The sequence below is a fragment of the Chlamydomonas reinhardtii genome, chromosome 7, assembly GCF_000002595.2.
Source record: "Chlamydomonas reinhardtii strain CC-503 cw92 mt+ chromosome 7, whole genome shotgun sequence".
NCBI classification, from domain to species: domain Eukaryota; kingdom Viridiplantae; phylum Chlorophyta; class Chlorophyceae; order Chlamydomonadales; family Chlamydomonadaceae; genus Chlamydomonas; species Chlamydomonas reinhardtii.
Window position 1 is genome coordinate 3,771,439 of NC_057010.1, and position 11,232 is coordinate 3,782,670.

Below are 11,232 nucleotides of genomic sequence, written 5' to 3' on the forward strand. Positions count from 1 at the left end.
TATATGCATAAACCCCTCAGACCCCTCTGTGTGTACCCTCTGAGTTGCGCTTCTTGCAAAGCGTGGGATTCAATCAGCGCCTGAGCGGCCCACTTAACAATGGCGAACAATCTAGCTGCACGATACTCAACTATTGAAGATAGGTTGAAGAGCCTTGAGCAGCACCCAGCCGTTGCACTAGCGGTGCGGCAGCAAGCAATTCTCGGCCGCATCGCAGCTCTTGCTCAAGCCCTGGGGCTCGACGCGGGTGCACTGCAGGTGCGGCGGGGCAGTGGAACGAGGCCATTGGGTTATGCTGATAGCTGCCCTGGGGCATGCACAAACTATGGGTTCCCAGGGGTGGGTTAGTGTGTTGTGTTCATCATGCTCTGTGTCTTCTACACACACCAATCCCGTCTGCCCCCTTCCGTCCAGTCGGCTCACTCTTAATCAGTCTGGGCACCCTTGGTGTTGTCCACCCAAGGTCTTACATTGCTGGAGCTGACCTGCAGTGGGGTGCTGATGCTGCATTTGGGCTGGAAGCGCGCCAGGACCACTCGCGTCAGGGGGTAATATATGTCCTGCTGAGCGCAAATGGTTCTCGGTTCTCCCTGTCGTCCCGTGCTTACGTCCAGGCTGCAGCCACGCCCGAGGGCGCTTCTGGCGCCACCCCCGCCGCGCCCCGGCCGGCGGCTCTCAGCGTCACCCCGGACGCCAGCCCCACGCAGCAGCGGCTGGAGGTGCGTGAGGAGCCGCGGGGGTAGCAGCCAATGACAAGTGCGAATGTAGTTGCCGTACTGCCCGGAACCCGGAACAACAAACATCCCAGGGAAATTGTGGACGGGCGGACAACGCAGCTGCAGGCCGGGCCGATTTGGATTGCACTTCACCCGACCGCTTGCGGCTCCGCAAGCCATGGTGAACGGGGAATTCTCCGCTGCTGGTTCTGCACTGATGCCGGCGCGGCCGCCGGGCCTCACCACACCCCTGTTCACACCATGATCAGGCCGAGCTGATTGGCAAGGGGTGTGTGTCGGCGGCGCGGTTCGTGCGAGTGCCAGCAGACTACTACGACCGTGAGTGGCCGGTGTGCAGGGGCGTGTGTACGTTTCAGGGGGCGGCTCAGCGCTCCGCAACAGCTCGCGCGTGCAGCTTGGCCCTTGACCGTATCCGCCCTAGACGGTACCTGGTTCACGAGTCAGGTTGGGGGCTTCATCCTGCCGTTCGAGAAGTGCACGGGATGAGGGGCTTCAGGAGCCCAGCGCGGTGCCTTGGCTTTGAACTAAATGCTGGACACACACGCGTACATATGCCTTATTGTCTAGCACGCACATGCACCATCAGCCCTGTCCCCGATACTGGCTGCCTCACAGAGCCGCTGGAGTTCCGGCGGGACTGCCTGGGCGCCGCCAGCATCGACCACCTATGCAAGAGCATAGTGATGGAGAACACCAGGTGACAAAACACATTAGGTAGCCGCTATGAAGTCCCAAGCCGCCGACCGCTTGGGGGCGCCTGTCTTGCCAAAACTGGCGTTGCACGTTAAAATTGGAATTCGCTTGCATTGGGTCACACTCAACACAGCGTTGCACGCTGCGCCCGCGCTCGCGCGGCGCTCGGCCATGACTGTCGTGCGTGCGTGTGCACGCAGGCGTGTGTTTTGAGGGGTTACAGAACGAGTGCGCGCCAGCCCATGTCGTGGTGTGTGTGCGTGTGTGCAAGTTGGTGTGGCTCCGGCTGCAACACGGGTGTGTCCTTGCCCGGCTGCAGGGCGCATGAGAGCGTCAAGGGCTGGGACGACCCGAGACACTCCAAATACTACTGCGTCATTGTGCAGGTAGGGGCCGTGGGTGGAAGGCGGCTGGCGAGGGCTGTTGCGGGCTTGTAGGCTTGGTTGGAGCCAGAGAGCTCCGGCCTTGCCAGGGTTTCGCGGCTCAGGATGCCGTGCGACATTCGGTCTGCCTGCCCCGCCCTCACGCCCAGCAGCACCTATCACGCACCCAGATGACCAATCGAACCCGTCAACTCACGCGCCCAGCCTCCCATGCGCTCGCCTGCCCGTTCTCTCGCTGCTGCAGTACACGGCGCGGCTGCACGCCGACAAGCTCAAGGTGGCGTTGTGCGAGCTGGGCGGCCGCAAGTTCGGGCGGCAATACTACAACATGCGCCTGGCGCCTGAGGAGGTAAGGGCGGTGTCGCTGTTTATGGAACACGGGTAAGAGATGGAGGCGTTTAGTTTCCTATCAATGCATCTGTTTTACTGGCGCTCGCGCGCACGCACAGAATCGTCATACAACCGGCCGCCCACAGGTTAACGACGCGCTGACGGGCTACAGCCACAATGCCGTGTCGCCCATTGGCCTGAAGGAGGTGAGCTAACGAGCTAGGGAGGGAGGGAGCGCGGGAGGCTGTGAGGCGCAGGGGTGTTGGATGGGCGGGTGTGGGTTGCCCGGGTTGGTCTAGGGCAGGGCTGGGAGCAGCTCCGTGCGTGCCGTCGTGCCTGTGCGCGTGCGTGCGTGCGCGTCCCTGCGCTACAGCACTCGGTGCTGGACATTTGTGCCCCGAATGCCCGCGTGTGCTGCCGTACATACACACACGACTGCTGGCTGCCGCCCCGACCTGCGCCGGCCCGGGCCCTGCTGAGCCCGCTGCCCGCCGGCTTCTCTGCGGGATTGCAGAACCTGCCCATCATTCTCAGCTCTAAGATCACGCAGCTGGATCCGGAGTTCTTCTGGATGGGCGCGGGAGAGGTGGACCTCAAGGTGGGCTCCGCCGCGCGGCTGGGCCGTGGGACGGGGGTCGCAAACGGGAGGGCGGGGGCGGGGCCGCTTGGATGTGTGCGCGTGCGCGTGCGTGTGCGACCTGCATCGGTCTTGCAGCTACCGCGTGGTGTGTTGGTGGTGCTGACGCACTCGTGTCGACACCTCCGTTGCAGGTGGGCATGAGCGTCAAGGAGTTCATTGAGGCTTACCAGCCTTTCGTGATCGACTGCACGTATGACTAGCTTGGCGGCCCAAGCAGCGCCAAACATGGAGGGGTTCTGTCTGCCTGGGGCAGTAAGTGCGGAACGTGTGGACCAGAGCACGAGGCGCATTGTCGCATGGCAGGGGATGGCATAGTGGACTGAGTAATGTTGAACTTTGACCGGCGCGATAGCGGACCGCCAGACCACATTGTCGGTGGAGGAAGTGCAAGAATACGGCTGGAAAGGTAGCCCCGTGAGGTAGCAGCCATACGGTAGCGACTGCTGACATGACTCCCTCAGGCCACAGAGATGGCGACTGCACATAGTGTCCGATCATCCGTGAACATTGAAAGCGTGCAGCTTCTTCGCCTGCGGCACGTACACAAGGCCCTTCAGACTCTTCAGTCACTCGCAAGGCAGGATGAGAATGCCAACTGCGGTGGTGGCTGCGGGGCGTTCCCCGTGTAACTTCTGCTTTCCTGCGGCCCCCAGTCCCTGCGCTGAATGCTGACATGGATTTGCCCGGCTCAACGGCTGGATTCGATGTACATGGCCGTGGCAGCCAGTCTCGTCAGTCGTCACGGATACCGTACAAAGAGCCAGAGCTCCCGGCAGCCTGCCCGTCTGCGACTAGGCCAAATTATGACACGGCCGCCACCAGCGGAGGCCGTGGCCTCACCCCGGCCGTCATCACAACCGTGTCGTGCTACAACCGGATGTAGTTCCATCGCGCGTGCAGCTCAAAGTGCGCCAGTCCCGTAACGCTTTAACAGCAGCAATCCGTCCGCCTGCCAGTCCAACGCCGTTGCCTCTCCGTCCTCCGCAGCCTTGCCATCCGCAGCCGTTCTCTGGCGGCTTCGCCCATCCCGCAGGGTAAAATACTGGGCATACCGTGCCGCATTGCTCCCGAATTGCATCTCCGCCCCACCAGCGTTGGCTCTACTACGGTACCAATAATCGCATTCCTTCCAGTCCTGCATGCGCCCCCGGCCCGCTCCGTGTTGGTGCGATCAGCCTGCACCTAACGGCGAGGGAAATTGCCCCCGCCCCAAGCGCCGCTCTCCGGGTCCCAGTCTTGTGGCCATTCCGCCGCGCCCCACCCGTGCGACCCCCTCCCGCCACCGCCGGCAATGGCTGCAACGTGGCGGGTAGTAGGGTGGAGCCGGCAGGGGCGCAGCGGGCTAACAACGCTAAACTTGATCGTGTGCGACTTGCTATGATGCCCAGCACATCTTGAGACACACACCATGCCTTGCCCCAGACCACACTAGGGCACCTACCGTACACTCTAAACTCGGAACACTTCGCCCGCCCGGTCATGCTCCTAGTCGATGCCCTGGCCGTCGGCCCAATGCATGCAGGACAACCCCGGCTTGTAACGTTTACGCAAGCCAAGGAACTTCGTTAACACGGCGGATCCGTCCCCGCATCCCTCACGCATACAAGCAATACCAGACTTGCTCTCAATGCGTTGCGACTGCTAAGTCCGCGGTACCCAGTTTGACAACATAAAACAGACCCTGCGCTTGCTCTCTTGCCACTTCCCGCCGCGGTCCCAAATGTTTTGGTGCAGGCACCACGACGCTCTCCTTCGCACCCTCGTTTGCCCCACGGTCGTGCGCCAGCCACCGCGATTCCACAGCTGTTTGGACCACCCACAAGCCCGGCGACCCACACCGCATACTGCACGTCTTCTAGGCCTTCAGGAACTGCCTCCCTCGTACAGCCCGCAGCTTGGGTCAAGCATACCGTATGGCACGGCTGTCCCAACGCCACCTTCGGTCCGCATGCTTGCCCATGTCGCCTAGCACCAAGCACGCCGCATGCGCGGTATCCCGCGGCTTTAGGCGCCTGCGAACTCTACTGCGCCATTAGACAGCCGATATCCCCAAAAATACACGCGCCCCCGGCGGGCGCCGACATCAGATGCGACTGAACCGCGGCAATTCAGCGCTGCCTCCACCCTGAATGCCCCGACCAACGAACAGACAAGATAGTGGTTTTTGCCACGTCTCCCGTTTAAACGCTACCTCATCTCCCGGACATAGGATAGGAAATCCGCAGCAGATGCAAAATCCCAGGATAAGATAAGGAGCAGCTATCCGATGGCCCCCACGGCCGCCGCAGTCCGGCGCATAGTCCCACACCCAGCTGGCGCGCGACCGAATGCACGTTGCTGGGGGTGCCCTGGCGGCCCCGGACCAGCCGCCCCGCCGGCTAGAGCTGGGACCGGCCGGCGGCAGTCCCAAACATGTAGTAGTTGATCGCAAAGACCGCCAAAACGAACAGCGGCACCAGCACAATGAAGATCTTTCCGTACCAGGCTAGATGCCGGCCCATGCAGCGCCGCCACTCCGCCGTGAACAGCGCCACAAGCACCGTCTCCAGCACGGACGCCAGGCCGCGCGGCAGCCGCTCATCCACCAGCTTCTCCACAAAGCCGCGCGCGCGCACCTTCTTGGCCGCGACAGTGGTGGCGGCTGCCGCCACGCGCGCCGCAGCCTTGCCGCCCTTGCCGCGCCCGCTGGAGACGGCGACCTCGCGCGACACCGACACAGCGTCGTCACTGGACACAGAGGGCGCGCCGCCGTTTGCCGGTGCCCGCTCCGCGCCGCCCGCCGTTGCACCGCCCTTCTTCCCGCCCTTTTTCCCGCCCTTTCGCTGCACTGCGCCACTCCCGCCCGCCGCTGCACCGGTGCCGCCCGCCGCCTCCTCCGACTCCGGCAGCGCCGGCGTCTCCACCGTCTCCTCCTCGCTCCAGCCGCTATGCCCGGTGCCGTCGACACCCACCGAGCGCACCCGCACACTGTAGCTGCAGCCCGGCGCCAGCCCCTCCAGCCGCGCCTCGCCACGCCGGCCCGTGATGTTCAGCTTCACCACGCCGCCATCCGAGCCCGGCTTGGGCGTGGCCACGACCTCAAAGCCCATCGCCGGCGCATGTGTGGCGTCCGCCTCCGGCTCCTGCCAGGACAGCGCCACCCACGCGCCCGACGGCGCATCCTGAGGCGGCTGCGTCGCCTCGCTGGCCGGCTCGGCAAGCGCCGGCCCCTCCGCGACCGCCACCTCGCAGGGCGGCAGCGGCGGCAGCAGGTGCGTTATGGCCGCCTCCGACTCGCCCCACGCCCCCTGCCCCGCAGAGTTGACCGCCGCCGCGCGCAGCAGGTACTTGCACGCCGGCGCCAACCCGGACAGGCGCACGCCGGCCTCGGGCCCGCGGTACACCTCCACCCACTCCTCGCCTGCGCCGCCTGCCTGCGCCGCCTGCAGCACGTACGCGGCCACGTGGGAGCCGTACGTGTGCTCCGGCTCGTCCCAGCGCACCTTGAAGCCGCTGGAGGTGCGGTTGGACACCACCGGCTTGCCGGGCGCCGACGGCGGTGCGGGCTGCGTGGCAGCAGCCACGGGCGCCGTGAAGGGCCCGGCGCCGCAGAGGTTGGCGGCGCGCACTCGGAACTGGTACGACCGCCCCGGCGCCAGCCCCTCCGCCGAGCATGCGCACGCCGGCCCCGTGAACACGTGAGACCACGACGGCGCTGCCGCGCTGCCGCCGCCACCCTTGCCCGCGCCGCCCCCCGCACCCGCCGCCTCCCGCCCAGTAGACGCGCTGCCCCGGAAAGACGCCGCCGCTGCCGCCATCTCCACCGTGTACGCCACCACCGGCGCGCCAAAGTCGCGCTCCGGCGGCGCCCAGCACAGCACGATCTTTGAGCTACTGGCCGCCTGCGCCGACAGCGCCTGCGGCGCAGTCGGCGCCGCGTGGCCGGTGATGGCCGCCACCGCCGGACTCCAGCCGCCGGCGCCCATGTCGTTGTGCGCGCACACGCGGAAGGCGTAGGCGGAGTAGGGCTCCAGGCCGCGCACCTCGCAGCCCGGGTGCGGCCCGCGGTACGCCAGCTTCCATGCCAGCGCCGCCGCCGCGCGCGCGTCCGGCAGCACGCCCGCGCCGCCGGGCGCGCCCAGCATGGCGCCGGGCACTGGCGGCAGCGCCGCGGCCTCCACAGAGTAGTGCATCACCGGCGCGCCCTGCGCCAGCGGCACCTGCCAGGAGAGCATGAGCGCGGTCGGCGCCACGCCCGCCACCAGCGGAGGCCCGGGCGCGGTGGGCACGTCCGCGCACGTGGCGCCCGCCACCCAATCCGTCCAGCTGCTTGAGCCCTGCTGGTTCACCGCCTGTGGACAACAGCAGTAGGCCAGGACGTGTTAGGCCAGTTGCCGCTCCGCGTGTGCGTTCGCGTGAGGACGACCCCCTTGTTTCCGCACCCTTTGCTAGCTGTTGCACATGCGCTTGGCGGTGCAGCTTAGCCCTGCCTTGACCGCCCATGTCTTGGTCCCTTTCCCCCAACCCAATTCGCAGCTTCCCACAGACTCGTTTGCGCATCGTTGCACCCCGCCCTGTTTGGCCCGCCCTAGGCTGGGCATCATGCACGTGCAAGCCCTCAACATGCATACACCCACCTGCACACGGAAGATGTACCGGCAGCCAGGCTGCAGGTGCCGCAACTCCGCGCCCACCGCCTCCGCCGCATACACCGCCAGCGGCGTGTGCCCGGGGCACAGCGTCGGCCGCGGCGCCTGCCCCGGCGCCGCCGGCGCCGCCGCGTTATGCGGGCAGCGCCCGCACACGCAGTCCGCGGACGCCATCTCCATGCGGTACGTGTGCACCTTGGAGCCGCCGTCGTGGCGCGGCGGCGCCCAAGTGATGACAATGGTGGTGGGCGTGCAGGAGGCGGGCTGCAGCGACTGCGGCACCTCCGGCGCGTCCGAGGCCGTGGTCAGGTCCACCGGCAGCGCCCACTGCCCCCAGCCCACCACGTTGCGGGCGCGCACGCGCACCCGGTAGGCGCAGCCGGGGCGCAGCGAGTTGATGGTGCAGGCGTGCGCCTCGCCCTCAAAGATTTTGAGCCAGTCGCTGCCCATGCACGCCGTGGCCGCCTTCGACTTGGCCTGCAGCTCCACCTGCGAGCGGCGGGGAGGGGCGACGGTTACGACCAGGTCCACGTTACGATGCGCCCCTCCCCTTTCATCTCTACGCGCAACTGAAACCCGGCCCCTCTTAACCTGTCTCGATGCCGCCACAGAAGCCGCTTGAACACGCTCAGACCCTCTGTCACAGCAGGCGCAGCACCCCGTCCCACCCATCCAGCTGCCCAATCACCCCGTGGCCCCGACCCAGATGGCAGCTGACCCAGATGCGTGTATGCCCGTTCCTGCTCACCCCGAACGCCACCACTTTGCTGCCGCCGTCGTCGTCGGGCGTGCGCCAGGCCATGGTGGCGGAGGTACGCCCCGCCGTCACCACCTGCAGCGCCACGGGGCTGTCGGGCGGCGCCGCGCCCGTGGACAGCGACGCCGTGCTGCTCCACATGCTCTTGCCCTCCTGCGCGTCCAAACAAACAGGCAGCCAGTCAGCGCCCGTCCATGTGTCGTGCCCGCCAGAGACCTCAGCAGGCTTGGGCACCCGTACCTAAACATCTGTAACCACAGCCCCGCATCCCGGCCCCCATCGTATGTGCCGTCCGGAAACCCCTTGCCGCTCCGTCAGCCCGTTGTGCGCTCCACCAACCCCATTCGTAGGCCCTCCCGTTTCAGCAAGTTCCGGCTCGCGACTCCCAACCCCCTGGGATGTCACCTAGTATGCGTTTTGGCGTCTCATGTTTCTTACTGTCAATGGTCTTGATAACACCCCCGTCTATGTATGGACGACTGTACCCTCCCCCATCGATGGCCGCCGGCCGCCGCTGCTCACATCGTTGTCGGCTCTGAGGCGGAAGCGGTACGCCTGCCCCGGCTTCAGCCCCTTGACGGTGCAGCTGGTGTTGGGGCCCGCGTACTCAAGCGTGAAGTCACCCACGCCGCCGTCGTCCCGCTCCAGGCAGTAGGCGGTGATAGGCGAGCCGTTGTCCGCGGGCGGTGCCCAGGCCAGCGTTATCGTGCTCTGCGCGCATGCCGTCATGCAATGCAAAAACGTCCGTGAAACAATGAAGGCCAGGCATGCGCTGCTCCTGACCCTATTCGCCCAAAGTGAGGCCTCCTTGCTTGGAATGCTAAGCACTGCCTTACCGCGACCCCGCCCTCCCGACGAGTAGGGCGCTGTTTCTAGCTATTCATGCGCGTGTTCGTGCTCTTAGCGCGCATCGCATGGTCCGGCCCCTCGCCTTAATCCCCCGACTCGTCCCTCCTCCCTCCAGTCCCTGCCCTGGTGCACCCACCGACGAGGCCGTCTGCACAACGGGTGGCTCCGGCGCCGCCGGCACAGTGGCCTGAGTCGTGTAGGCGCTGCACAGGCTGAACGGCCCCTCGCCCAGCGGGTTGATGGCCTGTCGATTTGGGGTGCAGGTCAGTGAAACGCTCCCAGGCCCTCACATTCTGTAAGCGCTCCTCGGCTTTCCCTACAAGAGCGACACCGCTCTCGCAGATAGCAAGCACTGTGCTTTCATAGCGCCCTCGAGAAATGCGTCAGTCGCCACACGCGAAGGCGGCCCACTTCGGTCCCACCTGCACGCGGCTGGTGTAGCGCACGCCCGGTTGCAGCTTCGCCACCTTAAAGCTGCGCTCCGGACCCCGGTACACCTCCACGAAGCCCTGCACAGCCCAGACCACGTCGTTGGTGTGGTCAGTGACGCGCGTTGGTGTGTACAGGTGACGGTGGTGGCAGTGTTGGCAGCATGCCCGCTCTACCGCCTGGCGGCACAGTGCAGTCACGTCTAGCCCCTATGTCTATGCCATGATACTTTGCCATACGCGGTGCTTGCCACCCGGTTAACACCCAGTTCCAGCCCGGCGTTTAGCCTGCTTCCGGCAAGCGGCTGTCCCTGCCCCTTGGCAAGCCGATGCATAACAGCTGGCACCCCTCCCGTTAGGTCAAGCGCACCCGACCAAGAAACACTAGGCCCAGAGCTCCGTGCTCGCGTGGGCGTCGTGCACGCTCACCATTTGCCCCCGCTGGTCCTCCATGCCCTGCGGCGCTGGGCTGACTTGCAGCACGTAGGTCAGCTCAAACAAGCCACCCGGGTCCTCGGGCGAATTCCATTTCAGCTGCAAGCAAAATACCGTGTTAGAACAGCCCCGCTAAGCAAGGAGAGAGAGACGTGACTTGCCTTCAATGCGTTCCGCGCGCGCTGGGCCAGCGCGGGTGGTTGCAGCACCGATGGTAAAGAGGGCGGAGTTTGGAAAAATGCGTGCTCGGCGTTGTGCACGCGGACCTCCAAGCCCTCCACAGGTGCAGAAGTTTCCTCGGCGCAGGTCTCCACGCTCGCAACCAGCCGCACGGCATATCGCCGACCGGACTTCAATTCGTCAACCTGAAGTCCCAAACCGCGTAAACGGTCAGTTGGACAAGCCTATATGACGGCTCACGCCGATCGTCGTCCAAATGAGCGGGAGAGAGCCGGAAGCCCCACGCACCTTGCAGGACAGCGACTCTCCCTTGTACACAGACACCCAGTTGGTCGTGGGGTTGCTGTCGCCATCGAGCTGCGTTTCCAAGGAAGCCGGCGAAGGCGAGCAGGTCACGCAACGGGTCCGAAGCCACGATGCAGCACCGTCGCTACCCACCTGCTGGAGCTCGATCGCGTAGCAAGCTGAAAACCCTGCTGGGACCTTTGCAAGGGGATCCCAAGAGAACGACGCCGAGCGGTGCTCCACACGGGCGACCTGGACTGCCGAAGCTGCCAGCTCCACGACCTCGGGCTCGGCAGGCTCGCTAGTGGTGCTAGGTGTAGCTGAGGCCATCGCATCTAAAGTACTTGTGTTGCTAGGGGGACTCTTCACCGCCTGCGCGAGGCTTTGCTCGCGCTGCTCCGGCAGCGCTAACCCCACGGGCCCGCGGGCTGAAATAGTTATCATTTTACAGCATCGTCTATTTTTGTTATCTTTCAGGTTGCTTCGGAGTGTGTTTTGCATGTTGCTAGCCAGTCGCCCTCGCGGACCAATCTCTCGTATAAGCGTTGGACTATTCCCCCAGCCTATCATGCAAAGCAAACTTTTTTCTATCTCGACTGTGCTTGCCTTGGCGCCACTGCTCCTAGTTTCCGTGCGCCCCAACTCTCCGGTTGCCGCGTTCCGCCCTTGGCCAACTTAAGTCCCGTTCTACAGCTGCAAATATATAACTGCATGCTGCCTGTGCCCTGTTTGGAGAGGAGGCCCTTGAAGGCGGAAGCTGTCAGACCTGAAGTCGTCGGGCAACAGTCCGGCGATTGATGCGGTCCCTCACTGTCTCGTGGTCGCGGCGATGCGCGATGGGCTCCAATGACAAAGCGGTATGATGACATACGTCATGGCAGTGAGCA

The 11,232-nt window shown here is 65.0% G+C and overlaps 2 protein-coding genes across 2 annotated transcripts; one reads left to right on the forward strand and one right to left on the reverse strand.

Moving 5' to 3' along the window:
- The first annotated feature begins 30 nt into the window (after positions 1-30).
- On the forward strand, positions 31-3,424 carry CHLRE_07g338250v5 (uncharacterized protein). Its single transcript, XM_001700070.2, has 9 exons — positions 31-258; positions 615-719; positions 986-1,055; positions 1,353-1,434; positions 1,750-1,816; positions 2,058-2,162; positions 2,290-2,349; positions 2,658-2,741; positions 2,915-3,424. Exons 1-9 carry the CDS (start codon positions 100-102, stop codon positions 2,981-2,983), a joined length of 801 nt encoding a protein of 266 aa, XP_001700122.1. The 5' UTR covers positions 31-99; the 3' UTR covers positions 2,984-3,424.
- A 30-nt stretch (positions 3,425-3,454) lies between these two features.
- CHLRE_07g338300v5 (uncharacterized protein) lies at positions 3,455-11,160 on the reverse strand. Its single transcript, XM_001700024.2, has 10 exons — positions 10,499-11,160; positions 10,349-10,417; positions 10,042-10,245; positions 9,875-9,979; positions 9,440-9,526; positions 9,154-9,261; positions 8,691-8,879; positions 8,160-8,321; positions 7,400-7,900; positions 3,455-7,114 (listed from the first exon to the last, which is right to left on the reverse strand). The coding sequence occupies exons 1-10, from the start codon at positions 10,787-10,789 to the stop codon at positions 5,162-5,164; spliced, it is 3,669 nt and encodes a 1,222-aa protein (XP_001700076.2). The 5' UTR covers positions 10,790-11,160; the 3' UTR covers positions 3,455-5,161.
- Between the last annotated feature and the right edge of the window lie 72 nt (positions 11,161-11,232).